Source organism: Halichoeres trimaculatus, unplaced genomic scaffold (assembly GCF_033239565.1).
Source record: "Halichoeres trimaculatus isolate MK-OKI-2021-1 unplaced genomic scaffold, fHalTri1.1 fHalTri1_scaffold_1, whole genome shotgun sequence".
Lineage (NCBI taxonomy): Eukaryota > Metazoa > Chordata > Actinopteri > Labriformes > Labridae > Halichoeres > Halichoeres trimaculatus.
Genome location: NW_027437179.1, coordinates 6,613,777 through 6,639,018, shown reverse-complemented (window position 1 = coordinate 6,639,018; position 25,242 = coordinate 6,613,777). Strand labels below are relative to the sequence as shown.

At 41.4% G+C, this 25,242-nt stretch overlaps 1 protein-coding gene across 3 annotated transcripts in view; it reads right to left on the bottom strand.

The window, feature by feature from the left end:
• The window catches only part of ptpdc1a (protein tyrosine phosphatase domain containing 1a), a 28,223-nt gene extending 6,954 nt beyond the window's left edge, over window positions 1–21,269 (bottom strand). Inside the window, exons 1-7 of one of the 3 annotated variants that reach the window (XM_074664077.1) lie at window positions 21,032–21,269; window positions 14,135–14,230; window positions 8,637–8,808; window positions 8,309–8,389; window positions 7,994–8,112; window positions 2,084–2,221; window positions 156–1,267 (exon numbers count right to left, since the gene is read on the bottom strand). In XM_074664077.1, coding sequence (XP_074520178.1) covers window positions 156–1,267; window positions 2,084–2,221; window positions 7,994–8,112; window positions 8,309–8,389; window positions 8,637–8,808; window positions 14,135–14,222 — 1,710 coding nt within the window. In that variant the 5' untranslated portion in view covers window positions 14,223–14,230; window positions 21,032–21,269. Of the gene's footprint in view, window positions 1–155; window positions 1,268–2,083; window positions 2,222–7,993; window positions 8,113–8,308; window positions 8,390–8,636; window positions 8,809–8,949; window positions 9,519–14,134; window positions 14,231–21,031 lie in introns of those variants that run through there. The other 2 variants (XM_074663907.1, XM_074663988.1) reach the window with 2 other exon arrangements.
• Window positions 21,270–25,242: the final 3,973 nt, after the last annotated feature.

Sequence of the window (25,242 nt, the reverse complement as noted above, 5' to 3'; positions counted from 1 at the left end):
GATCAAAGCTGACTTCCTTCTCCTAATGTGGTGACCCGGAGAGACTCATAAAGGACACCAGAATGTCCCCAGACTTAAACACAAACACTAGTCAAGTGAGTAGGCTTAGTAGTAAAGGCAGTGAACAGGTTTTGTAAGGCTTCAGAGTACTTTACCTGCCACTGAGAGACCTTGGAGGTGAGACTGTTGTCCGTCAGGTCCATGGCCAGAGCTTTAGCCACCAGCAGGCGTCTGCTCTCAGCAGAGAGCTCAGACTGGAGCGTGATGAAAGGAACTTCTGTGTCATTTCCTCTCTCTGCTCCATCCTCTGACACATCCACACCTGGCTTCACCTCAGCAGTTACCACTTTGCTTTTGGTTGATAAGGCTGCAGTCATGTAACAGAAGGATTTCCTCCTCTGCTCTGACAGATCCAAAGACAAACTCTGCTGCCACTTGTGAAGCTTCTTCCTCGAAGAGGGCAAGCATGTGTTTTGCTCTGCCTCTGGGTTGGGGACCTGAATGATGCTGATGATGTCCTGAGAAGAAAGGTGAGAAACTCTGCGAGGGTTACAACCTGTGAGGCTGCTGTGAGAGAAGGAATGTTTGTTCAGGCAGCTGATTGGTCTGTAGCTCTTCAGATTTTCTGAATGGTACTGCTGTGGTCCTGGTTTGTAAAGGACAGAATCGCTGTAACTGAGGATCTTTTTTTCAGAAAGAGAGGATTTCAGGGGGCTCTCTGCATTCTGCTCCTGCCACAGTGGATCCAGCTCATTGTCGCTGGGTTGATCTTGAGGATGTCTGGACTGCAGAGCAGGCAGGCTGAGAGGATGAGAGGAACAGGGCGCGACAGGAATTCCTTTCCCTCTCATCTCCTTCCCAAGCTGTTGCAGAGCCTGCTGGGAAACTGTCTTCTCCACCTCAGCTGTGAGGTCAGGGATCTCCAGCCACTCCTCCTCAATCACCACTTGCCTGTTGGCTGCGATGTCAACAAGGAGCCTGCACACCAGCTGGATGATCTTTGGCACATATTTCATCCGTCGAGCCTCGTAGCCGTGCAGCAGGTGGCTCTGCCGAGTGAGGTACTGGGACAAGGTGACAGCGCTGGCTTTGGGTTCTGCACAGGAGAAGATGCTCCTAAGAGGAACCAGGAACTGGGCAAACTCCCTGACACACAGGAGCTGGCCTCTGGTCTGAATAGAGTTGGGTCTCTTAGCTCTCACAAACAGGATGGCTTGGTCAGCGTTCATCCGGGACGTGAAAACCAAGTAACAAGCCAACAACACACCTGTGGAACGAATAAAAAAAGTCTTAGGCTGTATTCAGACCAGAAAAGTCCTTTGGTCCACTTGTTTGGTCCGGACCAAAAGCGAACTTGATCATTTTCGTTTGGTGCGGTTCGTATTCAGATTGTACTTTTTACAAGTGGACTATATTCTGTAAACACATCCACATGTGTGACGATCAGTGCTCTCATTGGACAGCACTGACAAAGGGCGGCACACAGAATACAGACTCGGAAATGGAGGTAAACATGTGTTTGTGCTCTTATTAGAGCTGCAAAATCATTTTCAGTTTCAAGAGCAGCTCCTTCAAAGACGGCTTAACAACACTGTTTCAAATCTTGGGACAGCGAAGACGAATACGCGCAGCAAGGAGACGCTATGCTCTGCGTGTCCTGACCCACAACATGCTAGCAACAGTGTGGCTAAACAGAAGACGGAGGATCAGGTATGAACCAAAGACAGTTCGGTTACGGTGGCTTTATAGGCCCAAAAGGCGCATGTAAACCTGTAGTTAGTTCGGATGGACCTTGGTTTGTTTTCAGACCTGCACCGGAGAACCACGAACCGCACCAGAGTTCGTTTGGAAGCGGACCGAGACCACCTCAAAAAGTGGGTCTCGGTCCAGTTGTTTGGTACGCACCAGGGTTCGTTTGTGTCTATTCACACCTGCATGAAAAGTCCGCACCAGCGTGGAAAACGAACCCTGGTCCGTTTAAAGTGGACCAAACAGTCCAGGTCTGAATACGTCCTCAAATAATCCCCAAAAATGTCAGAGGCATAAATTGAGATTTCAAGGATTCTGAACTGTCTTTCCACACCTGTTCTTCCAAGACCAGCATGGCAGTGGACGGCCAATTTTCCCTCTTGGATAGCAAACGACATGACTTTCACCATGTCCAGAATCGTGGTCAGAGATGCAACACCATAATCCTTCCAACCAAAGTTGTAGTAATAAACTGAAAAACAGGAAGCAAAAAAAGGAAATGATTAGTCAGAACAAGATATTGTTGCTTTTTTATTGTTTGTCGAAATATATTTACTCTTATGTTTACCAAACATCAGTTTTGAAGTCCCTGATCCAACACTACTTCCCTGTTTTCCTTCACCATCACTGCGCTCTTGCTAACGTCACAGCCTTGGATTTGATCCTTTTATCGTATAGCTTATAGCTTTGGCATTTTTGTAAACTTGTGTACACTGTTTCAGTAACACACTGAGTCTGTTGTTAAACTTCAGGCTCTTTTTTTAGAGAGAGACAGTCAATAAGACGACACTTTTTAAGATGCAGTTGATGTTGTAATGAGGTGGCCAGGGAGAAGATCTCAGGGGAGCTTGTTAGGAGGGAGTCAAGACTGCCATCCTCTGAAGATGGAACAAATATAACCCCTCCATCACAACCTTGTTACCAGGGTAACATGCCTCACATGTGGGAAAAACAAAATATTTATGGACCAAGTGAAAATGTAAAATCTACTAAAGAGTTAAAAATTAAAAACCGAATGTGCCCCACAGTGAAAAACTTGACTCTCTTAAAAAACAGTGTTGGGAATAATACAGTCAAAACTAACAGCGCAACTAATGCTGTTGCTTTTTCCAGTAACGGGTAATCTAATTAATTAGTATTTCAAACATTATAACGCTGTTACCGACAGTGAAATGAGGGGAGTTACTATGTATTCAACCTGGCTCACTCAGGCAGGAACAAGAAAGGAGCTGCAAATAAAATGTGGGGGAAAGCAGCAGACACAGAAGTAATGATGAGAACAATCATGTTTACACTTCTTTAACAAAGAGCTGAGGCTAAATTTAACTTTTTAGCTACAAATATCACACAGCTACCTGTGTGTGTCTGTGTAACCTGCAGTCAGAGAGGATCTCCAGCAGTCTCTTTGGATCAAACCAACTGGAGGGAGAGGGGTGGATGCTTTTCTAGGTTTAAATGTAGGGCATAAGGATTGGACTTGTTTAGACTTTAAAAGTATATTAAAGATGACATGACTTTACCTAAAAATAAGGGGAGTGGGCGGGGAGGGGGCTCGGGGGTATCTGCTCCAGGTCAGACTTGCTCCTGACTGGTCAAAAAAGAGAATCACTGACGTTGGCACATCCCCAAAATCCAAACAGCTCGTTTAAGGTCAGGATTTTACGTTCACAAGCACTACTAAGTACAGGTTTTGTCATTAAATATCACATTTTGTGGGCTGGGAGGAAAGCCAAAGACCCACAAATTTCACTAAAAGACTCAATAAAGTGATTTTTGCATAATATGGGACCTTTTAAGGTTTTTTTTATTTTTTTATTTTATTTTATTTATTTATTTTTTATTTTTGGGGGGGGGTGCAGCTTTTTTGTTTTGGGAAGTCACAACACCGAAAAACAAATTCACAATAAGTATCATAATAGACAACAAAACTAAGGCTGTGGTGTAAATAATATTAAAAATGCATCTGTTCCTTCTTGTGGTTTATTGTGGACAACAACTGGGAGGGTGTCTCCTGCTTTTTAATTCTGTCTCCTTCTGTACTCTCCACTTGTATTTTTTTCCAAATTATCCCCATATTATAAAGTAAGGTTCAACGATTTTTAATACTTTTTAGATCGTGCTATCTTTTATTGGTTCTGACGTGCTTTTAACATGGCATTCTCCTAAATATCCAGCAGGTGAGGAGACTGACCATTCCTATGACTATAATCACAGGGCACAGTTAGTCAGATGATAAATTATGATTTTCCCATACCCCACAAAATCTGCAAAATTTTTACACACTGTTGTTGGCAGGTATGGATTCAAAATGGACTCTGCTCTGGAGCTCGCAACCTAGCCTGCTAGGCTATATCAGCGCCCCAGAGCAGAGAAGTTTGTTCACTTTTGCACTGTTGGCATGCCAGTTCACCCGCACTGTGTTGCTGAAATGTATTTTAATAATACTGAGTCTTGGTGAAACAGGTTGACTAGTCTAGAAGTAGCTCTGGATGCTTTTACACCTGGATCGTGTGGAGAAAGGTTTTTTTTTAACTTGGGCTTGAATATGTGAAAACAGCAGAGACAGTCTGCTCTTTGCTTTCTTCCAACCAAACCCTTTGAGTCATTTGTTTGCAGTAAGAACTTAACTAGGCCAGCAAAAAGGCGCTCAATTCATCGCAATGGAATGGTAACTGTGTTCACTTTCTCCATTCAGTTCAACACTAACAGATGAGCTGGTGGTTGGCATAAAACACCACAGGACTTGAAGACATTCATCGGTCTGTATGAATCAGGGGAATCCGACCCTCTTATCTCTGGTCCTGAATCTGTACGTACTGCTGGCAGAGTGTTGGGCACTAACGGTCAGTCCCTCTCATTCATGAGCTGACTCAAACGTCTGTGAATTTTTTGGGAGATGTCCAGTATTTGATAAATATGCTCATCCGCCCAAATGTCAATGAGGCATTTGACATCCACACCGCTCCAAGTCAACCCACGGCTTATTCTGTGGGTGGAGGAACTGGCTAATGTTAGTTGGCGTCTCGCAGCGTGCTTCCTACACAAAGAGAAACCAGTGTGCCTGGAATTTATTCACCTACACATAATAATACACAGAGGGAAATGGAGGATAAAGGCGTACAGACAGCCCTTTGAAAGATTGGGTTTTAGCATTCTTTACATGATTGCTGTATAAATTGATGTTCTTATTTGATTTTTACTGTGTAGCACTTTGGTAACTTTAATGTTTTTAAAATGCATGATATGAATAAGTGGATTTGATTGGATTGGGTTGTATAAACATGGAGGGACCCAAGAGACAGCTGCTACAATGAAGTGTTCTATCATCTGAATGGAAACAGAGTGAACACATTTCAGGTGTGAAAGCAAACACTGACATTTATCCAGTTTGCCTCCAAAAAGAATATTTGCATTAAGTTTATTAATTTATTAATTTATTTGAAACATGCAACACAGAAATTCCAAATTAAAAGTATTTGTTTGCACAACATGATATATAAGTGAAAATTAAGGAAGCCAAATACTAATAAAACAAAGGAAAAGAACAAAAGAACTGAATCATATATTCAAAAAGGGGTGAGCAGAAGCATAGCTTGTTAGCTCTCACCCCTTTAACTAAACATCAATAATATTTACTTATACACTCATCGGCCACTTTATGAGGCACACCCATCCAAATGCTCATTAACGCAAATTTTTAATCAGCCAATCACATGGCAGCAACTCAATACATTTAGGCATGTAGACATGGTCATGCTGCAGTTCAAACCGAGCATCAGGATGGGGAAGAAAGGTGATTTAAGAGACTTTGAACGTGGCATGGTTGTTGGTGCCAGACGGGCTGGTCTGAGTATTTCAGAAACTGCTGATCTACTGGGATTTTAACCCACAACCATCATCCCAAAAAGAGAAAATATACAGTGAGTGGCAGTTCTGTGGGACAAAATGCTTTGTTGATGCCAGAGGTCAGAGGAGAATGGACAGACTGGTTGGAGCTGATAGAAAGACAACAGTAACTCAAATAACCACTGGTTACAACCGAGGTCTGCAAAAGAGCATCTCTGAACACACAACACGTCCAACCTTGAGGCAGATGGGCTACAGCAGCAGAAGACCACACCGGGTGACCCTCCTGTCAGCTAAGAACAGGAAACTGAGGCTACAATTCACACAGGCTCACCAACACAGGACACCAGGAGATTGGAAAAACGTTTCTTGGTCTGATGAGTCTGGATTTCTGCTCCACATTCAGATGGTAGGGTCAGAATTTGGCGTCAACAACATGAAAGCATGGATCCATCCTGCCTTGTATCAACGGTTCAGGCTGCTGCTGGTGTAATGGTGTGGGGGATATTTTCTTGGCTCACTTTGGGCCCCTTAGTACCAACTGAGCATGGTTTAAAGTCCACAGCCTACCTGAGTATTGTTGCTGACCATGTCCATCCCTTTATGAGCACAGTGTACCCATCTTCTGATGGCTACTTCCAGCAGGATAATGCTCCATGTCATAAAGCTGGAATCATCTCAGACTGGTTTCTTCAACATGACAATGAGTTCACTGTACTCAAATGTCCTCCACAGTCCCCAGATCTCAATCCAATAGAGCACCTTTGGGATGTGGTGCAACGGGAGATTCTCATCGATGATGTTCAGCCGACAAATCTGCAACAACTGTGTGATGCTATCATGTCAATATGGACCAAACTCTCTGATGTTTGTTTCCAGTACCTTGTTGAATCTATGCCACGAAGGATTAAGGCAGTTCTGAAGGCAAAAGGGGGTCTAACACAGTACAAACAAGGTGTACCTAATACAGCTGCCGGTGAGTGTCCATGTCCACAAATGCGCATATATGTTCATATACACATATGCACTCATACAAACATACAAACGTTCATGCATACTTAAATGCAAACACATGCACCTAAAGACACCTACATATTTGGATATATACATGCACACATTCAAATTGGCTTCTCTGCCTCTCTTTGCCGTGCAATATCATTTAAAGGTCCCATATTATGCAAAAATCATTTTATTAAGTCTTAGTGAAATTTGTGGGTCTTTGGCTTTCCTCCCAGCCCACAAAATGTGATATTTAATGACAAAACCTGTACTTAGTAGTGCTTTTAAATGTGAGATCCTGACCTAAAACCAGCCGTTGGGATTTTGAGGATTTGCCGACGTCAGCAATTCCCTTTTCTGACCTATTAGGAGCAAGTCTGGCCTGATTTGTCCACCGGAGCAGATACCCCTGAACCCCCTCCCTGCCCACTCCCCTCCCCACTGCTCTGCTTTGTTTTTGGCTGTAAACAGCCACATAGTTACATTCACAAGCTTCCCATCTCGGAAGAAGACAAGACTAAGTGGCTAGAGTTCATTTATCAAGGAAATGTGCCAGCTACACTCAGTAAAACTGTGCATGTGTGTGCTAGTCACTCCACGGTCGACTGCTTTTCCAGCTTTGGACAGTACAACAGAGGGCTAGCGAATAGACTGGTCCTGAATCCAGGCGCATTACAAACCATCCACCAACAAACCTCGGACCCTGGAAATGTAAGTATTTTAAATGCTGTGTGCTGTGGAGCAGATGTAAGAGCTTTTCTCAGTGTCCCTCCCCCGTCTGTGTGTTAGCTTCAGGATGCTAACTTTAGCTGCAGTTAGCCTGTTATTTTGGCCTGTATTGTTACGGTAAACGAGCTTCGCTAAATCAGAGCGTTCTGAACAGAGGCTGTGAGAGCCTGGAAACAATGCTGCTGTGCTTGATTTATTGGCTTTTTGGACCAAAACATGTAACTACCATTTCATGAAGACATCAATGATCCATATTAAACTGCAATTACATATTTTTCTACCTTTTTTTGAACCAATTGATATTTGGACTTTGCCTGAGTTCCTCCCCTAGATTGTTCCAGAGCTTGACCAGAAGTAGACAGAAGGCTTTTAGGGTTGTTCATCTGTTTTTGATTTTCAAGTTATTTTTGCCTTATACATGATGATTGCAGTTTGATATGATACAATGTCAGGAAATTTTAATAACTTTGATTGTATGAAAAGTGGATTTGTATGCTCCAAGTCGCTGACCGTGTGAATAGTCCTTAATGCTCCGATCTGTAAGACGATGAGTGACTGTAATGAAGGTTTATAGGTTATCCTAACTGTAGTGTGTATAAATTATCATTGTCAGTTGTTTTTGTGTTCTTTTTTCAGGGAGTTTGTTGGTGAGGCGTTTTCAGATACTCACTGCCTGCTTCCATGAAAGTTTCGGGTCGATAAGTGAAGCCACTCTCCTGCTCCAGGGAGTTGCCACAGCTAGCATGTTCTCCAGGACGCTGCAGGTTAATGACCGTCTTCAGGCCGCTCCTGAGTACAAAAACAATCACAGATCAGCTGACAAGTAACTCAGAAAGCAGACACAAACATTAACACACTGCCTGTGTTAACAGGCCGATAAAACTATCAACAGTTCATCTTCATTTCTCTGTTATTCTTCATGTTATTCAATGAACGTAAATCATACTGGTTATAAAGGTGTGTGAGAACAAAGCAACAACTGTACCTTTGGAATTGTTCAATTATATTATATTTCTCTATGATTTCAGTGGAAGGCCTTGCCATAGCTAGCAAGTTGTCAGTAATCCTGTAAGTGGAGAATATGACAGGTTAGGAGGAGTTGTGGTTGAAACAGCCAATAAATAAAAAACAAATGTTGAATTAGAAGTGTTAGAAGGTTGTTCACAAATTTCAAGAGACCTGTGAGCACAACGCAATGATTCCACTCTAAAAGAAAACACAGTGCCAGACCGAAACCAGGACACGTGTATTGACTTTTCATGCAGCTGTGATGTTGACTAGTGACCCGTGCTAGTGCTGACAGACCAACGTACCAGGACGAGTAAAGCCCTTTAATGGCTTGCTCCTCATCGCTCCAGCGAGAGGGGTTCTCATATTTACAGGCTTTCCCTCCACAAGCCATGGAGCACTGCATGTGACCTGGAATGACATGCCTCAGGGTCTCCCCCATCTTGGTGTACTTTGCTGTCGGGATCCTTGAACTTGCTGCGGACAGAGAAATACAAAAAAGGCAGCGTGAAAACATTTTCACAACATTTTTTTGAAATTACTGTAAGCTTTCCTTGCAGCTGAAGTCTTCAGGAAACCCCAGAATAAAAAAAAAAGTTCTCTCTCTGATATGTTTACATCTCCTGGTCCATCTCTCTGTGGGAGGCTCAGGCTGGTTCATGCTAACAGCAACCATGACTCTGTGGGACGAGGAAGAGAGGATCTCCAGGGCTGAGCTGCGTCTGCGTTGCAGGACCGTCAGCAGGACGTCCGAAGCCGAGTGCCTGCGGTTGTGCCTCCTGGTGCTGCCTGTCACATCACCTGCTGCTCTGTGCAGCGGCATCTTACTGCGCTGCTGCGCCGGAGCGTCTCTGCACTGACAGCAGCTCGTGGCTGGACGGCTCTGTGCCCATGGTGAATCATCGCACGATAATCACCCGCTGGCACAGAGTTCATCATCAGTATTTGAAGTGTCACCATGACAACCATCTCCAAAGTCGTCAGTGGGAGGTAGACGGGGGCACAGACAAATTATACACAAACACAACTCCCGGATCTGAAGCAGGGAGCTTGTTAACCAGAGAGGGAAACAGTGAGCATGCGTTTTTTTTTACAAGGCCATACAGCTCATGGTGTGCGGCTAATAATGACACACATTTATCTGTCCCATTGAATAAACTGTTGAAGAGGTTTACACAACACTGATACAGAGATGTGACATTTACTGCTGTATATAATGAACTAAATTAATACCAGGTAAATTAAAACTAGAGTTTGTTTAAAAAATGTTGTACACTTAAACGTCAGTAAAAGCAGAGCGTTAATATAAGAAGAACTTGTAAACCTTCTCAACCATTCTGCGGCTGGCCTGACATCCAGCTGAAGCCAAAAGGTGAAATGATACTGTCCGCTTGCTTAGGCTCCCAGTGTGTGGGAGCAGCGCACAGATGACAGAGGGCTGCAAGCAGCTAACAGAAGGGGGTGAGTGGCTGCTTCTGATGTTAAGGTCAGAAAACAAAGGCAGCTGAATATCAGCAACATTCATAAGCGCCACACATTATTGACCTGTCAGCTGATTTTTACTAATCTGGCACATTGTTAACTTACAAAAGCAGGACCAGATATGCATTATTTTTCTTCTTAAATGAAGATGGAAACATTTTTTAAAAGGATAACAGTCAGTTAAAGAGGAATTTATGTTAATACAGTTTGAGGTAAGGGCTTTAACGAGGGGTATTGTCTAATTGTTTAGCCTTATGTCACTTTGGTGCCTCGACAACAACTTTACATGATTTAAAGCTAAAAAAAAAAAAATTTGCCTCACATTTGTTTTATAAAACCATTATTTCAGCCTCCGTCTGAAATACTTGATTATAGCTGCTGTCTCTTCAAGAATCCATGCTCCACAAACCCCCCTTCCCTCTGATTGGTCAGCCCTCTGGAGGCCTACGGGCAGATCACTGTGTATCAGGCCTCCCCCACTAATGTATCACAAACTAGTTATGAGATTGTAATTTGATGACCTCATCATTTTAGAAAGCCTTGTGAGGATCTTGTGCAGTTTTTTGTTTTTTTGTTTTTTTTCCAGAACGGACCATTTTGAGCAGTATGAATACTTAGCAGTTTTACAATCTTTCAATCAATCAATCAAATTTTATTTATAACGCACTTTTCATACATTAAAAATGTAGCACAAAGTGCTTTACATGATTAAAAGCCCTTGCCCATTCCCACCCCCCAACCCACCCAGGCCCCAAACCCACAAAAACAACACACACACACACACACACACACACACACACACACACACACACACACACACACACACACACACACACACACACACACACACACACACACACAAGGTTAGTAAATTTTAGAAATATGTGGCTGAGAGCAGAGAAGCCAGGTCAGGAAACGCACCCAGGGGGTCATCTGCACCGGGCGCTGCCAACGGCTCAAAGGCCAGAACACCTCCACCCAGGCACCCACCGAGCTACAGGTCCCTGAGGGGCCCACAAAAGCAAAGCACTGCTGCAAACCCCCCACCTGACCAAGTCGATGGTCACCACTAGACAGAAGTATCCCAGCCAGAGCCAATCACAGCCCCCAGTGCAGAGGGCCCCTGCTGAGGAACACCTTTGAGTATGAACATCCAGAATTGTTACTTTAAATGTAAGTTGAACACGCAGGAAAGCAGAATATCCCCTCTAAAAGAAAGGCTTAGAGCCAATCCCAATTCCACCCTTAACCCTTGGCTCTGCGCATAGTGACAGTTTTTTTGCAGTTACATAGAAATTTTGGAAAACTTTTTTCACTGTAGAAAACTTTAGCTATTTATTTTTCAAAGTTAACATTTAACTTTATAAAACGTGCTGCCAAGCATGGGAGCTGTTTAATAAACTCATGCTTTAAGTTATTTGAATGAAGTTAAGTGTTGGAGTTTGTATCGTTCAAAATTTCTTACGCCAATATTTTCACTTTGACTGCAAATTTCCTGAAATTTACCCTCGGGGATAAATAAAGTATTTTGTATTCTATTTCTATTCTAAATGAATATTGGGTCCAAATATCAGTTATCGGCCTCCTTGCTTACTAATAATCAGTATCGGTATTGGCCCCAAAAAATCCATACCGGTCTATCTCTACTACATAGCCCTTGAAACGAAGAAAAACCAAGACCTCACTGGAAACCAAGTGGTATGACAAATTTACTTGGCATTTACAACTGAAGGGCCAAGGGGAAGGGCTAAGACGAAGGAGAAGGGACAAGGATGAAAAATGGGATTGGCCCTTAGGCCCCGTTTACACGACGCCGAAAACGGTCGATTCCGCAAACATTTCTTTGCGTTTTGGCCTTCCGTTTAGACGAGACCACGTTGCGTTTTCAGTGAAAACGCAAACTTTTGAAAACGCTCCCCAGAGTGGAAAGATCTGAATCCGCTCCTCCATCCAGCTTCGTGTAAACACAGAGCGGAGCGTCTCAGGGTGAAACGCTGACGTCACCGCATGCGCACTCGCAGTTTCAGGTAAAGGCTCCGCGCTCAGCCACATTTCCAGTTGAGCCAGTAGGTGGCGGTAATACGTGTTATGGTTGGATTGCCGACCGTCTCACACAACAAAACAGCAGAAAAAGAAAGAACAGAAGAGGAGACTTCTCCTCCTGGAGTCGTATGAACGCGGATCGTTTCCACGCCGTCCTCATGTAAACGCGGGTGGCTTTTGAAAACGCAAAGGAAGAATCGTTGCGGGAGTCTCCGTGTAAACGGGGCCTTAGACTCAGAGTTGGGTCAACCGGTATAGTCATTACATTATTAGTAATACAGCACATCCCAATTAGACGCCCATTTTTACCAATTTTATAGATTACAGTAGGCATACAAGTGACAACACATGTACAGTTTGTTTTTCCTACACTCAAAAAAAGGAACATGGGTGTTTGTTCAATCAGCATAAATCAGCAAAAATAAATAAAACATGTAGCTTCTGCTAGATTTTTTCATGTTCAGTGGTTAAACACAATTAAATCATGTTGTTTCAGCATGATGTGCAAAATTGTTGAAACAACAAGATCACTTTATGTTAACTCAACCTAATTAGTTTAGGTAGGAATCCCATCTGCAACACCTCTCCAGAGCAGGAGGTGGCAGTAATGTGCAATAGGCCCTATTCATGAGAGAGCAGAGCCACAGGATAACCTGCACTGTAAAAAAGTCTGTCAATCAGTTGAAGTGATGTAATTTTTTTAATCAATCCAACTCAATTTCTTAACATCAAGGTTTCCAATGTATTTTTGTGGATCATACCAACTTGAAATTCTGCGTTGCTACAACTAATAGAAAGAAGTAGTTGGACCAACTTAAATTAATTGCTTCAATCACACCTAAATAAATTAAGCTCTTTGAAATAAAATTAACAAGTTAATTTAACACAACTTAATAAGTCAAGTAAACCAAATATTTTTAATTTTTCTCAAATCAATATTTTCCATTAATCCAACTAAAACTTCTAAGTTGTTTTAACGCAATTATCGGCAAAACCCAAAAGGAAAAACCATGGATGAGGAGGGAAAACTGTGGATATGAGACCCTGATGCACATTAAGATACCACGTGGGGACAGTGTGTCTGTGCTCTATGGCATGGACCAGCTGCCTGTCTGTGGTCCACTACGCTAGCTGACTGGCTAGCTGGCTGGCTGTCTGTGCTCCACGGCATAGGCTGCTTGTCCTGGCTGCCTGGCCGTCTGTGCTCCACGGCAGTGAGGGCTCCAATTAGAATACTCTCTCAGTAATGGTAATTTGAATATAACTGAAGACAAAACCCAGTTTGTCATTTCTGATCATAATTTTAGCCCATCAACAAATCTCATTTATAAACATATAAAATATCAAACATGCTTAAAGGTACACAGTCCATGCCACAGGGCACAGACAGCAAGTCCATGCCATGTGGAGCACAGAAAGCTTGTGCCCTTGGCAGGTTAATATCGTAATGTACAGCGGGGTCTAATATCCACTGCATTCCCTCCTCACTCACGGTTTATTGCAAAAGGTTTATTGCAGTTAAGGCAACACAACACAATTTAGTTCTATGAACATGGGTTTAATTGTGAACTCTTAGGAAATTTGAGTAAAATCTACTATGGCTATTTAAGTTATGTATTTAATGTTATAAATTTTAAATAACTTAAATATAACATGTACATTAAGATTAAATAAATTATCTACATCTAGATAAAGATACTGCGTGCAACTGCTAAAATTAATAAAATTGGCTTAGTTCAACAAAACATTTTTTTAAATGTAATAAGTAAAAATGTTGTTAAAGGAAGTTTACCAGAAAAACTGCATGACTCACAGCAGTTTTAGCTCAGAGAAATTCATGGAACATATTCTTTGTCAAAAAAACAGGAAGTATGGGTTTAAAAAAAAAAAAAAGAGCATGTCCAGAAAAACCAGAGAAGCAAAATGTGTTTCTCAAGACACGCCATGCTTTTTGGCAACTACGCTATGACTCATGTCTGATGACTGCCAGCATCAATACTGAAGAGAAACCAGTGTTTATTTATTATTGATGGAAGTGCTGACGAAAAGTGTTCAATCAGTTATTGTTATCAGCTCTGGCAACATAAGTCTTCATCCAGCCTCACGTCTGTTGTATCCAACTTGGAGAAATGGTCTTAGAGAAAAACCCTGTGACACAGCTACATTCGCAGCATTCGTAACAAATAGATTTCAAGTTTACAGTCCTGTGTCTTTTCTCTGTAAAATAAAAAAAATATCAAGCTGAACTTGTTGTTTCTGTGTTGCAGAGCCCTCCTACCTGTCTCCATCTCCGCGCTGATCTCCACAGTGCAGGTTCCACTCGGCGAGTACGGCAGGTCACTCAGAATGCTGACACCTGCTGCCATGGCAGGGGCTGGAGGGTGAAAATAAACATTGTGTGTCAAAGGCAAGTAGCGGAAAACAACAACAAAACAGCCTCTAAACTTTGGTGGTGCAATCAGTCACAAGATGCACGCCAAATAAGATACGAGCGGCGTTGCCTGGCAAGAAAGCCCAGGAGAGAGGAAATGTGCAAACTGAGCCACCATGTCAGCAGCTCATGTGTCAGTCTAACCACAGCACCTCTGGGAGCACGTGGGCGTAGCCCAGGATAACAGCAGTAACTGGGAACTCATCTGGGAGTACTGAGCAACAAATGATGACGACTTCAGCAATATAAAAAATCAGAGAGGTCTGAAGATGAGCATGCAGGTAAGAGTGGACAAAAGCTTTATGTGTTTGGCTCAGTTACGAAAAAGCCCCCCTTTCTCATTGGGTTTAAATCTGTTCATCCATTATTTAACCAAACACATCCACCTGCTATTGTGAAGCCACAGAACAATGCAAGTCGACTTGTTCTACTGATTTATGTAGCCTGAGATCTGCCAGAGTGTCAATATAACTCCAGGGACCAAGTGTTTCTCACGTTACACTCAAAGCTCCGACAGGCTTCATCTTCAGTGTGTGCTTTGCTGCAGGAGTGAAACAGTGCACCTTCACAGCGCTCTGCCTCACTGTGGACCATTAACAATTGAGTGAGGTCGCTGTACTTCACATGCTGACTTTTGGACGGGCTAATGATTCCTTAACCCTTTGCTTTCATTCTGATCTTAAATGAACGGTTTCACTAGACTTTTCAAAGAGAAATAAGTCTAAAAGTTTCCCTTTTTAGCTGAAAACTCACTGAATAAGCCATAAAAAGAACGAGGTTACTTAACTCAGATGTTTCCATTACTTTATTTTTTAGCATTTGTCAAGCACAGGTTTACTAACATCTCAGCTCTGACTAAATAATATTCATTTTATTTCCTCGGGAAATGGTTTTAAAAGCATTTTATCTAAACACTAAAAGAACAAAGTGTGTACTAAGAGATCCCTTACATGGTAATTTCCAAAGACTTTTAGGGATTTGTGTAGACTCTCAGGGAATCTTTAGAAAGAAAGCTCAGTGAAACTTGGTGGGGACTTCAGTGCGACCCACACGAATGAGGTAAAGCAAATGAAAGTAAATTAAACTCTTTGAATGTAGATTAAAGGTGTTTTCTGATGATATATAAATGTACTGAAAAACGAATATAATAAAAGATTCTTATAATTACAGTGACTTTAAAGTGATACTCCGGGATGGAACAAGTTGGGTCCTATCACAAGGTTTAGGGCAGAAATTACCCCTACAGCAGTGTTTTTGTGCAGCAGAAGCCCAGAGCGCTCACACCAAACACCCCCTCCCTGCTCCTCTGCAGGTTTCCTCTGCACTCAGAATTTTTACTTGACCAGCAACACAAATAAACGGACTCCCACCGGAAAACTCTGATATCAGTCTGCATTCACACTTCATTTAGAGAATTTTCAGCGCGTTACTTTCACACAGCTTAATAAGGCTCTTGGCCTCATCGTGTCTCTTTGTCCTGGCAGACTATCTGTGTTTGTTTATATCTGGCACGCCGCGCGCAGACTGATACACTAAGCGGTAGGGCTGGGTGATTATGGTAAAAATAAGAATCCCGATTATTTGAAGTGATATTGAAATCACAATTAATATACACAATGATTCATTTATTCAAAAACTTCAGTACTGATTTAAACACAACTTAAAGAACCAGCAAGTGGCACATACAGTATTATTGATACACATAAGTCACACACATTCGCTGTGACTGCACATGGAACACAGAAGAGCTATGAAGCACAGGAACTTGCATACATCTACACTGTGTGGCATACTAATTGTTTTTCTTCGATTATATTGTTTTTATGATTGTCAGATAGCAAAATTGAAATCACGATTAAAATCTGATTAATTGTCCAGCCCTACTAAGCGGTGAGCACCTCGTAGCCAGCTGTGGCTCTGCAGCGGAGGTAGCGCCATTTTACAACACGATGAGAACTAGAGCCTTATTTAGTGGTGTTTTTGTGTGAAAGTAACGCGCTGAAAATTCTCTAAATAAAGCGTGAATGCAGACCAATATCAGATTTTTTCGGTGGGAGTCAGTTTATTTGTGTTTTTGGTCAAGTAAAAATAGGCCCCGTCTGAGTGCAGGAAATCAGCAGAGGAGCAGGGAGGGGGTGTTTGGTGCGAGTGCTCTGGGCTTCTGCTGCACAAAAACACTGCTGTAGGGGTAATTTCTGCCCTAGACCTTGTGATAGGACCCTACTTGTTCCATCCCGGAGAATCACTTTAAGAGGGGGTAATGTGCTTTCTTAGGCTTTATGGTGTCCCTCTGCTACCCACCTAAGAGCTTTTTAAAGCTAAAAAACCTCCCTGTTTTCTCTCACTTGTGTTTTAGAAAACCCCTATTTCAGCCTCCACCTTTTAGTTGCTGTCTTTTTAAGACTTCTGCTCCACAAGCCCCCTTATCCCTGACTGGCCAGCCCCTTGTCAGGGGCAAAAGAATGGGAATGTTTGTTTTTTTGTTGAATTTAGTTTTGTTTATTTTTTTTTAAACATGTTTAGTGAGAACGTGTCGCATTATTTGTTTTGTATGATTACATAATCGCAGAATAAAAGCAGAATACTCCCTCTTTAAAAATGCTTTGATATTTATTTCAAACACAGGTTAAAGGTCTAAGACTTATCCATAGACTGTATAAAACATGGAAGTAGTATGACACAGGCTTTGAGCTTCCTTACTACAGTTATAGAGTGCCTGGTTGTCAGTCACGTGAGCTGAGCTGTGCCTCTGACTGGACAATCAGATAATCATAGTATCTTCTAAAATGCTGGGTTGGAAAATAATTCACCCCCTATGCAGTGTGTGTTGAACCAGGCTGTAAATATGCTTTTTAATGCTATGCAAGTCTGCTTTTTTGGTTTGGTGAGCATGTGGTTTCCGGTTTTTCTGCAGCCAGCCTTATGCAGATTCTCAATGAACAGCAACTTTTTGCATTGGCTTCATTTTTCTATACCAGAAGTTGCCCCTTGGTCCAGTCCAGGAATTAGCCATACTGTGCACCAGTGCCTACTTTCAAATTGTGATATTTTATGTTTTGTTGACAACAGGCTTCCCTGCATCATATTTCTCTCATCTCTGAATTGGCTCTGCAAGTTTGAGCCTGTCAGTCAAGGCACTGGGTCTGAAGCAACTCTTCGTTTCAGTTAAATATCTCGTCGCTCTGCGCTGAGGTGGGGAAACCTTACAACACAGGCAGCAATATGAGAAAGCACCGCCATCTTTCAAATCGGTGGTGTGGTAAACAAAAGATGACATACTGCCAATGTTTGTTGTTCAACACATATCCCACACTGAAATGGAACACTTCCAACATGACTGGGCATATGCAGTGCAATCACCCAGGGATATCGCTGTCAGGAAGCAGGACAGCCGAGAAGGTAACGCCATTATCCAAAAGCCAACAGTGAGAGAGAAGTGTGCAAAACACTTAACTTGTCTCTTTGTAAGAGTCTTCAAAGTGCTCATTCTGAAAAAAAGTGACAAATAGTGGGAAAAGTCAAAGTTTAAAAGGCTAAATATGCCACACCTCATAACTGCTGATAGGATAAATAAACCACCGCTCACTATTTCTTTCATAAAGGCCAGATCAGAAGTTGAGAAAGTTTACATTTTGAGGCCAGGTCACACCTTCTGTAATCTGTAGAAAATGAATGTAATGCAGCTACAGCTTGACTTTTTTTTTTCCGATAACTGTGCTACAAACTATCGTGACACTTGAACTAGTGAAACACTGGTTTCAGTATCTACATCAGTTTAGCCAGGAATCAATTCCTTCACTTATCCACTAATGAGGAATAAATTGACAAAGAGGCTTCACACGTTTGTGGTGGATCCATAAGCTCACGTCCAGTGGGATGCCAATGTGTTGGCGGACATGACAGAGAGGGTGTGAAGCCTCAGACAGCGCAATCAGAGACAACGCTAATGAGTGTGGGATGTGAGAGTCATTTCCACTGAGCGTGCTTACAAAGAAATATGTTAGACAGAATAATGCTGCTCACACACTGGTTAGGTCAAGACTATGAGCCATCCCAAATCTCTCTTTTTTGATTTTTTAAGTGTTTTTCTAAGTGTGACTGACAATAGGGACAATTCACATTTGATACCAGTACTCAACGGTACCAATTTTCAGTACTTTTTTGTGTTCATGTGGTAAAAAAAATCAATTTGTTTAATAAGTAAATATGGAAGCATATTGCATTCACTTGAAGAAAAAAATAACTCAGGTTTTTCAGAGTAATTTGTTCATTGGTTTGTTTTTTGTGGTAATTAGTTTTGTTTTTCTGATTAAAATTTTTTTATTGGTTTGTTTTCTGTTATAATTATTTCTTTTTTTATGAGTTTTTTTTTCTGTTTTCAGATTACTTTTTTCCTGTTTTTCGGAGTAATTTTTTTCCTGAAGTATTGAGCTACTAACATTATAAAAACATGCTGCTAAGCCTGGGAGCTGTTTAATAAACTCATGCTTAAAGTTATTTGAATGAAGTTAAAGGGGACATATCCTGCTTGTTTCTCCTTTTCACTATACCAGACTAGGATGCCTGTAAAGCATTTCTGCCCTCAGTACAAGTCATTTAGTTCCTTCATTGCTCCACAATAGCGTTCTCAATATCCTCATTTTAGGCCATTCTGAAGATCTCGGTGAAACGCTCCGTTTCCAGAATGACCTCCAGTAACCTCGCAACGTCACAGCCCTTTGTGCTCTGATTGGTCAGTTCTATCAGAGGGGTGGAGGGGGTAGAGCCAGGGGGCGGTTTTTGCAGCATGGCAGTATTTACAGAATCGCCATATTGGATGGGACAGACCGAGCGAGTTTGCTGTTTGCCAAAACTTCACCGTAAGGCATTAACAGCACTAATAAAATGGCAGAGTGTAGGATACATCCTTTTGAATTGGACCCCGAGTCAGACCCGGACGGTTCTGCAGCTCAGGAGGAAGAAAATCCACCTCGCAGAGATCATCTCAGGACGCTTTAGTGTGGTGAGTCAAACCGGTACTGTAACATGTATAGTTTATACGTGGAAATATAGGCAGACTTCACCAATAAACTATTTCTATAACAGGGCTCCATCCTGCTCCTTCACTTTTCTCTGTCTGTTTTATCCATCATGCTGAAAGTGTCGTCTAAAGATCGCCTCTACCGTCGGTTCGTCACTGTTATTACCGCAGCATTATTGTGGTCCAGGTTCACAGTGCATGTCAGAACAAGCATGCAAATATCACAGTCTCACAAGTATTACGACGTCTGCTAAAACTTACAGTGTTTTAACTGTTAATTCACCATGTAAAGCCAAGCTGCTCAGCAGAGCAGAGTGCCTGCATCCAGCACTCAGTCAGCTCTTGGTGGGTGTATCCCTCGGTGGCGGTTGTGTGACTAACTGACATCACAGAGGAGGAGCTGCTTTATCAGATTACTCCAATAAAAAGAAAGGATCCTCGTGTCCTCACGACGGTCAAAATCTCGCGGCCAAATGTCAATGACCTATTTTCAGAGGCATCAAATCTCGTTCTAGGATATCAGAAAAAATACAATATCTCATTTTTTGAAAATTCAGGGGATGTAAGGTCTTGTTTTCAAATTTATTACATTTTAGTAAGTATTACATCAGGGATCAGCATGATATGTCCCCTTTAAGTTAAGAATGTTGGAGTTTGTATTGTTCAAAAATTTGACACCAATATTCGCACTGCAAATGAATATCGGCTTCAAATATTGGTTACTGGCCTCCTTGACTACAAGTAATCAGTATCGGTATTGGTCTGGAAAAATCCGTATTGGTCTATCGCTGGGCAAAACCAACAGATTTTACAAAGGTTAAAGTCACAGGAGTATCACTAACAGAGACAAAAAAGCTAAAAAAAAAAAAACTGAGTCTACAAAATGTTACAGTGAAAAAGTACTGAAAATTTATCAAGACAGGTGTTTTCAGTGTTTTCAAATCATTTTGTTTTTCATTCACTGTCTGTTCTCAGTGAATCTAATCAACAGTGAGGGCCAAGCATTGACCAATGCAGTGATTAATGGAACAAATTCACAGGAAGTGTGTATATTTGTGAATAATATCAGACAACCCCTGACCTGAAGTAACAAGAGGGGCCACGGATGCTGACAATAAAATGCATTGGTCCTGAGATGTCTCATGAAGCCTCTTTTTCACAGTGCTAACTTTGAGAGGAATTATATGAAGAGATCGGACTGAACTAAATTTTTTCCAACAATAACATGGGAGCTGTTTTAGCATTTGCCGTCTCTTTAATGGCACTTCTACATCTCCTCTAGACTACAGGTGCGAATCAGTTTGCAACGCGACAAGTACGGTCCTCCTAACCTAGCGGTGTCTTCAGTGCTGCTTTTTGGATAACAATAGCAGAAACGGTCGCTGATAAGCGTGTTGGTGAGTCTGGGTCACAAAAATCCCAGTCCGCGAGTCCTCTTTCAAGCTTTCAAGTGAACTCCACCTTTTTATCAAATGTTACTTAATGCAAAGGAGCATGTGAGTAAATGAGCGTTTGAAGCTTACGAACAACTTTTAGTTGTTTAAAATGTTCTTTGGGCAGATAATGACGGGCGAAAGATGAACTTATTTAGTGGTGAGTAACGTTATCCCCTAAGAGTCTGGTGCTGATGCTGCAGGCAGAATACACACACACACGCAGGGTTATTAGCTTACTCCGCTGCGTTAGCTGAGGAGAGCAGAGGGTCCAGGGTAGGCCTGACTTACCGTTTCTCTGACCCCTCTGTCCAAAGGTTGTTCCAGTTTAAAATCAGATCATTCATCGTGGTAAAATCATCGTTGTTTGGTCGCTAGTATATTGAAAAGCAGGGTTTCCGTGAAGCCACATCTTTTGGTCAGCTAAGTACAGCTAGCCTCGTAGCTAACTTAGCAACCTGACATGTTGTCATGTAGAAGGGTCCCGTTATGTCACGTGACCACATCCAGCGCTCAGCCTCCCACTGGTTGATCACAGTCCCGTTGGTCTCATAGCGTTTTAATGATTAAGGTTATTGTTTCAACGCTCTACAACGGGGATGATATTAGATTGGTGTCTTTGTCGTATCTTCATAAAATATACAAGCTTGCACCGTGTGGACGTCTTTCTTTAAGAGTTTCAGCAGGACAGTTGTTTCTCTAAATTATTTTATTCCAGTGTTTCAAATAAAAGTAGGCCCAAACCGCATTTAAGAAATGCACCAAGTGAATAAACTATGTTCTGCGGAATGCTTTAGAAAACGAACTTAATTTTTTTATACATTGGCGATGGTTTCATCATGTTTCATTGGCTCCTCCCGTCTTGTATGTATTATTCCCTTTATTATTGTTATTTTTTTTTATGTTGCTGAGGTACTTATGGGTAAACGAATTTAAAGCCTGGGTTAATCCATTCACTATATCCCATGTAATCCAATTGGCAACAATAGTTGCCACACTTAAAAAAAAAAAAAAAAAAAAAAAAAACTAATTGGGGTGTCTGTTTTATATTGAATAGCTAATTCAAGTTTAAAATTAAGATTATTAAATAAAAAATAATAAATCAATTGATTAATTAATCAAACAAACACATAAACGAATAAAATTGAGTTGTAAATTTTTTTGAAATATTGAAATAACACAAAAAATATGAACAAATTAAGACCTATTATGTGCTTCGGAGGTCTAAGGAATGAAATGCATGCACTTATTTTGCAGGGAAAATTTGGGATGAAACAGGTTAATTTCCAAATAGTCGTTGCTTATTCCTAAATTGTTAACCACCGATGCAACTAAAATCTTACACATCTCAGATCCCAGAGAGAAAGAGCCTGATGAGTTAATTGTTTGAAGTGCTCTGCTACATCCTCTTGTATGGGTCACTGATGGAAGCAAACTATTCACAAATGTGTGTGGGGAGTATATTATAGTAGGGACAAAATTCATAACTTTGACTCTTTTTCCCCTCCCACTTGTTCAAAGTGCGGTAGAAGTGACTCCCTCATCCATTCCTTTTGGTATTGTGAAAAAGTACAGAAGACATGGTTGGATATTGACCAATGGCTTTCTAATATTTGTAAACAGAAATTTATATTTACACCAGAAACGTGCTTATTTCAAAATGTGATAGAATTGAAATACCCTGTGGGATGGAAATTAATATTTTCCTCACTAGTTTACAAGAAATTGCTGTTACAAAACTGGAAAAATAATGAAGCTCCGAGTGTAGACAAATGGAAAATCATAATGAAGCACTACTTGAGTATTGAGAAAACTTTGTCAGAGGACAAAAATAAACAAATGCAGTTTGACTCTGTGTGGAGACATATTTTTGAAGCTTTGTAAACAATTTAGCTATATGAGCTAAAAATTTAGCCCAACATCACCTGTTGTCTATATATATGATATATGTGTCAATATATATTTATATGTATTTTTTTCTTTTCTCTCTCTTTTGTTTCCAACAGTTGTATGAGTACAAGAACAAAAGAACCACCAGAAATATAATTGCGTGAATGTGTGGGTGTGAATGAGTGATTAAGTTTGTTTTATATTTTTAGTTATTTCAATGTGAGTCTGTTGATTTTTTGTTTGTTTGTTTCTTTTTTTGTTTTTGTTTTTTTGTTTTGTGTTAGGTGTCTTGTCTTGTTTGTGATGTTGTATTGTGTCCTTTTTATTGATATTATTTTTATTTTCATTTAAAAAAGGGAGAAATGTAAAAATAAAAATGGGTTATATGTTTGTTGATAAGCAAATGGAAAGTGCATTGATTAACTTTGTTTCCCTTCTGAGTGAGGGAGGAGCTTCATTGTTGCTTTTGTTGTCAAATGCCTTGTACAATCCTTAAAATGTAAAATAAAAAATAATTATAAAAAAAAATGTGTCAATCAAATTTGCAAATTTGTTAAACAGTATGAGAATGAAGCTTATGTGAGTGGAAATAATTTGTATATGTTAAAAAATAATAACCTCTAAATATGTATCAAGTTGCAAGGGTATTAAAAATCTGTAAATATAGTCAAACTATGAGTTAAACTCATGGTTTACACCTCTGTCAGCAGCAGTCCTGTTTATCAGCTGTGTACACACTGCTCATTCTTTTTCTATGCTTTCAGATTCATTTATTTATTTATTCAATCTCTTCCAGGCAAATGAAATAAACAGAACAATGACTTTCTCCTCTATGGCTTTAAAAGCCTGGTGCTGGCCTCAGCGGGAGAAGTGTTGTCGCAGACTGCTGCTCTGCGTCTTAAGACAGCTTCTCTCTTAAGGGTTTTGATGTTAAAGTGTTGTGGTAGCTTCACATTTTGATAGTCTTCTGTTGAATTGTTTGTGTTATTAAAGAAATAGTTCTCTTCACTGAAGTGGTTTCATACGAGTCATTTGGTGGCCTGTTTTTGTCATAAAATAATTCAATGTCTTCCCCTTCTTTCTCCATCAGCCTCCTGACACAGGTGGTGAACACTAGAGGGCAGTGTTACATATGTTTTGCACTGGGGGCCAGCTCAGCAGTTCACTTAATCATGTTTTATCAACCAGCAATGCTTTCGGATTGGCACTCATAACCTTCCTTGTTTTTGTTTTTTTTAAACATGTGTTTAAAAAAATGGCCACACGGGCAAAAAGAGACATAAAATATAGTCAATTAAAAATAATAACACTTGAAAAATATGTTCTCTGAACAAGGTTAATCACAGTTTAAACATTTTTCTTGAAGTTGCAAACACTGGTAGCTGTTTTAATTTACTGTTTTTTTATTTTAGCTACAGACTGTCTGAATATGGGCTGCATGGTGGCGCAACAGTTACTGCTGCTGCCTGCAGCAAGAAGGTCACCGGTTCAAATCCCAGCTTGGCCGGCGGACCTCTCTGTGTGGAGTTTGCACGTTCTCATCAGGTTTACTGATCACTCTAAATTGTCCCTTGGTGTGAGTGCGCGAGTGAGTGAATGGTTGTCTGTCTCTGTGTCAGCTCTGTGATTGACTGGTGACCAGTCTAGGGTGAACTCCGCCTCTTGCCCAATGACAGCTGGGATAGGCTCCAGCCACCTGCGACCCTGAACAGGATAAGTGGTTCGGAAAATGAGTGAATGTACGATTATTGCATCCCTCAGGGTGTGTCGATGTGTTTGAGAAGCTTCCCCAGCCCACCAGTACAGAGGAAGAAGATGGAAGACGGTCAGGCAGGGGTCCTTGTCTCGGCTGGAGGCTGAAGAGGGTGATGTCAGGACGAGAAGCCAGAGCAGAGCGGGCTGTGATTATCACTGACACCTCACTAAAAACTTAATTAAGTGCAATGGAATGAGCAATCAAACCTGAAAAACCTGTGTGAGAAGACTTACCGGAGACTTTTGCTAAGTTAAAAGAATCACTTATTTGGACTATTGCAGGAAATAAACTTCTACCAGCAGGACATTTTTATTTGTGCTTTCATTAATTGGAAATCTTAGCACTCTTAGCACTTACCTGCTCTGTGATGCTCTCCTCCCTGCTCCTCTTTGCAGAGGAGCTGAGGCCTGAAGATGAGGGAGTAGAGAAGGGAACTCTTCTGATCCTGTAGATCAGGGAGGATCTTCTACCTGGAGGTGTTCCACATTCAGCTGAGGAGGCACATGAGGACCAGGAGGAACAGGAGGAGACAGCTGCTGCTAATGGGCCGATAACTCCTGGTTCAGAGGGGAGAGAGGTCCATCATCTTCTTCATCCTCTGAGTCATACATGGACCCAGAATCCTCGCTGATCCAGGATAAAGAGTCATCCTCACTGTCTTCAGCCTCATCTTCACTCTCTTCATCTTCAGTCTCATCATCAGAGGACGGTGGGGCAATAAAGCCCTGAGAAATACTTACCTGTGCCTGTCCCTGGTCTTCCTCCTCCTCATCATCATCCTAAATCTGGATCACCTCAGGGAGGCCTTCCCCAGCAAAAAATTAACCTACAAGACCAACGCCACCTGATGGGAGCC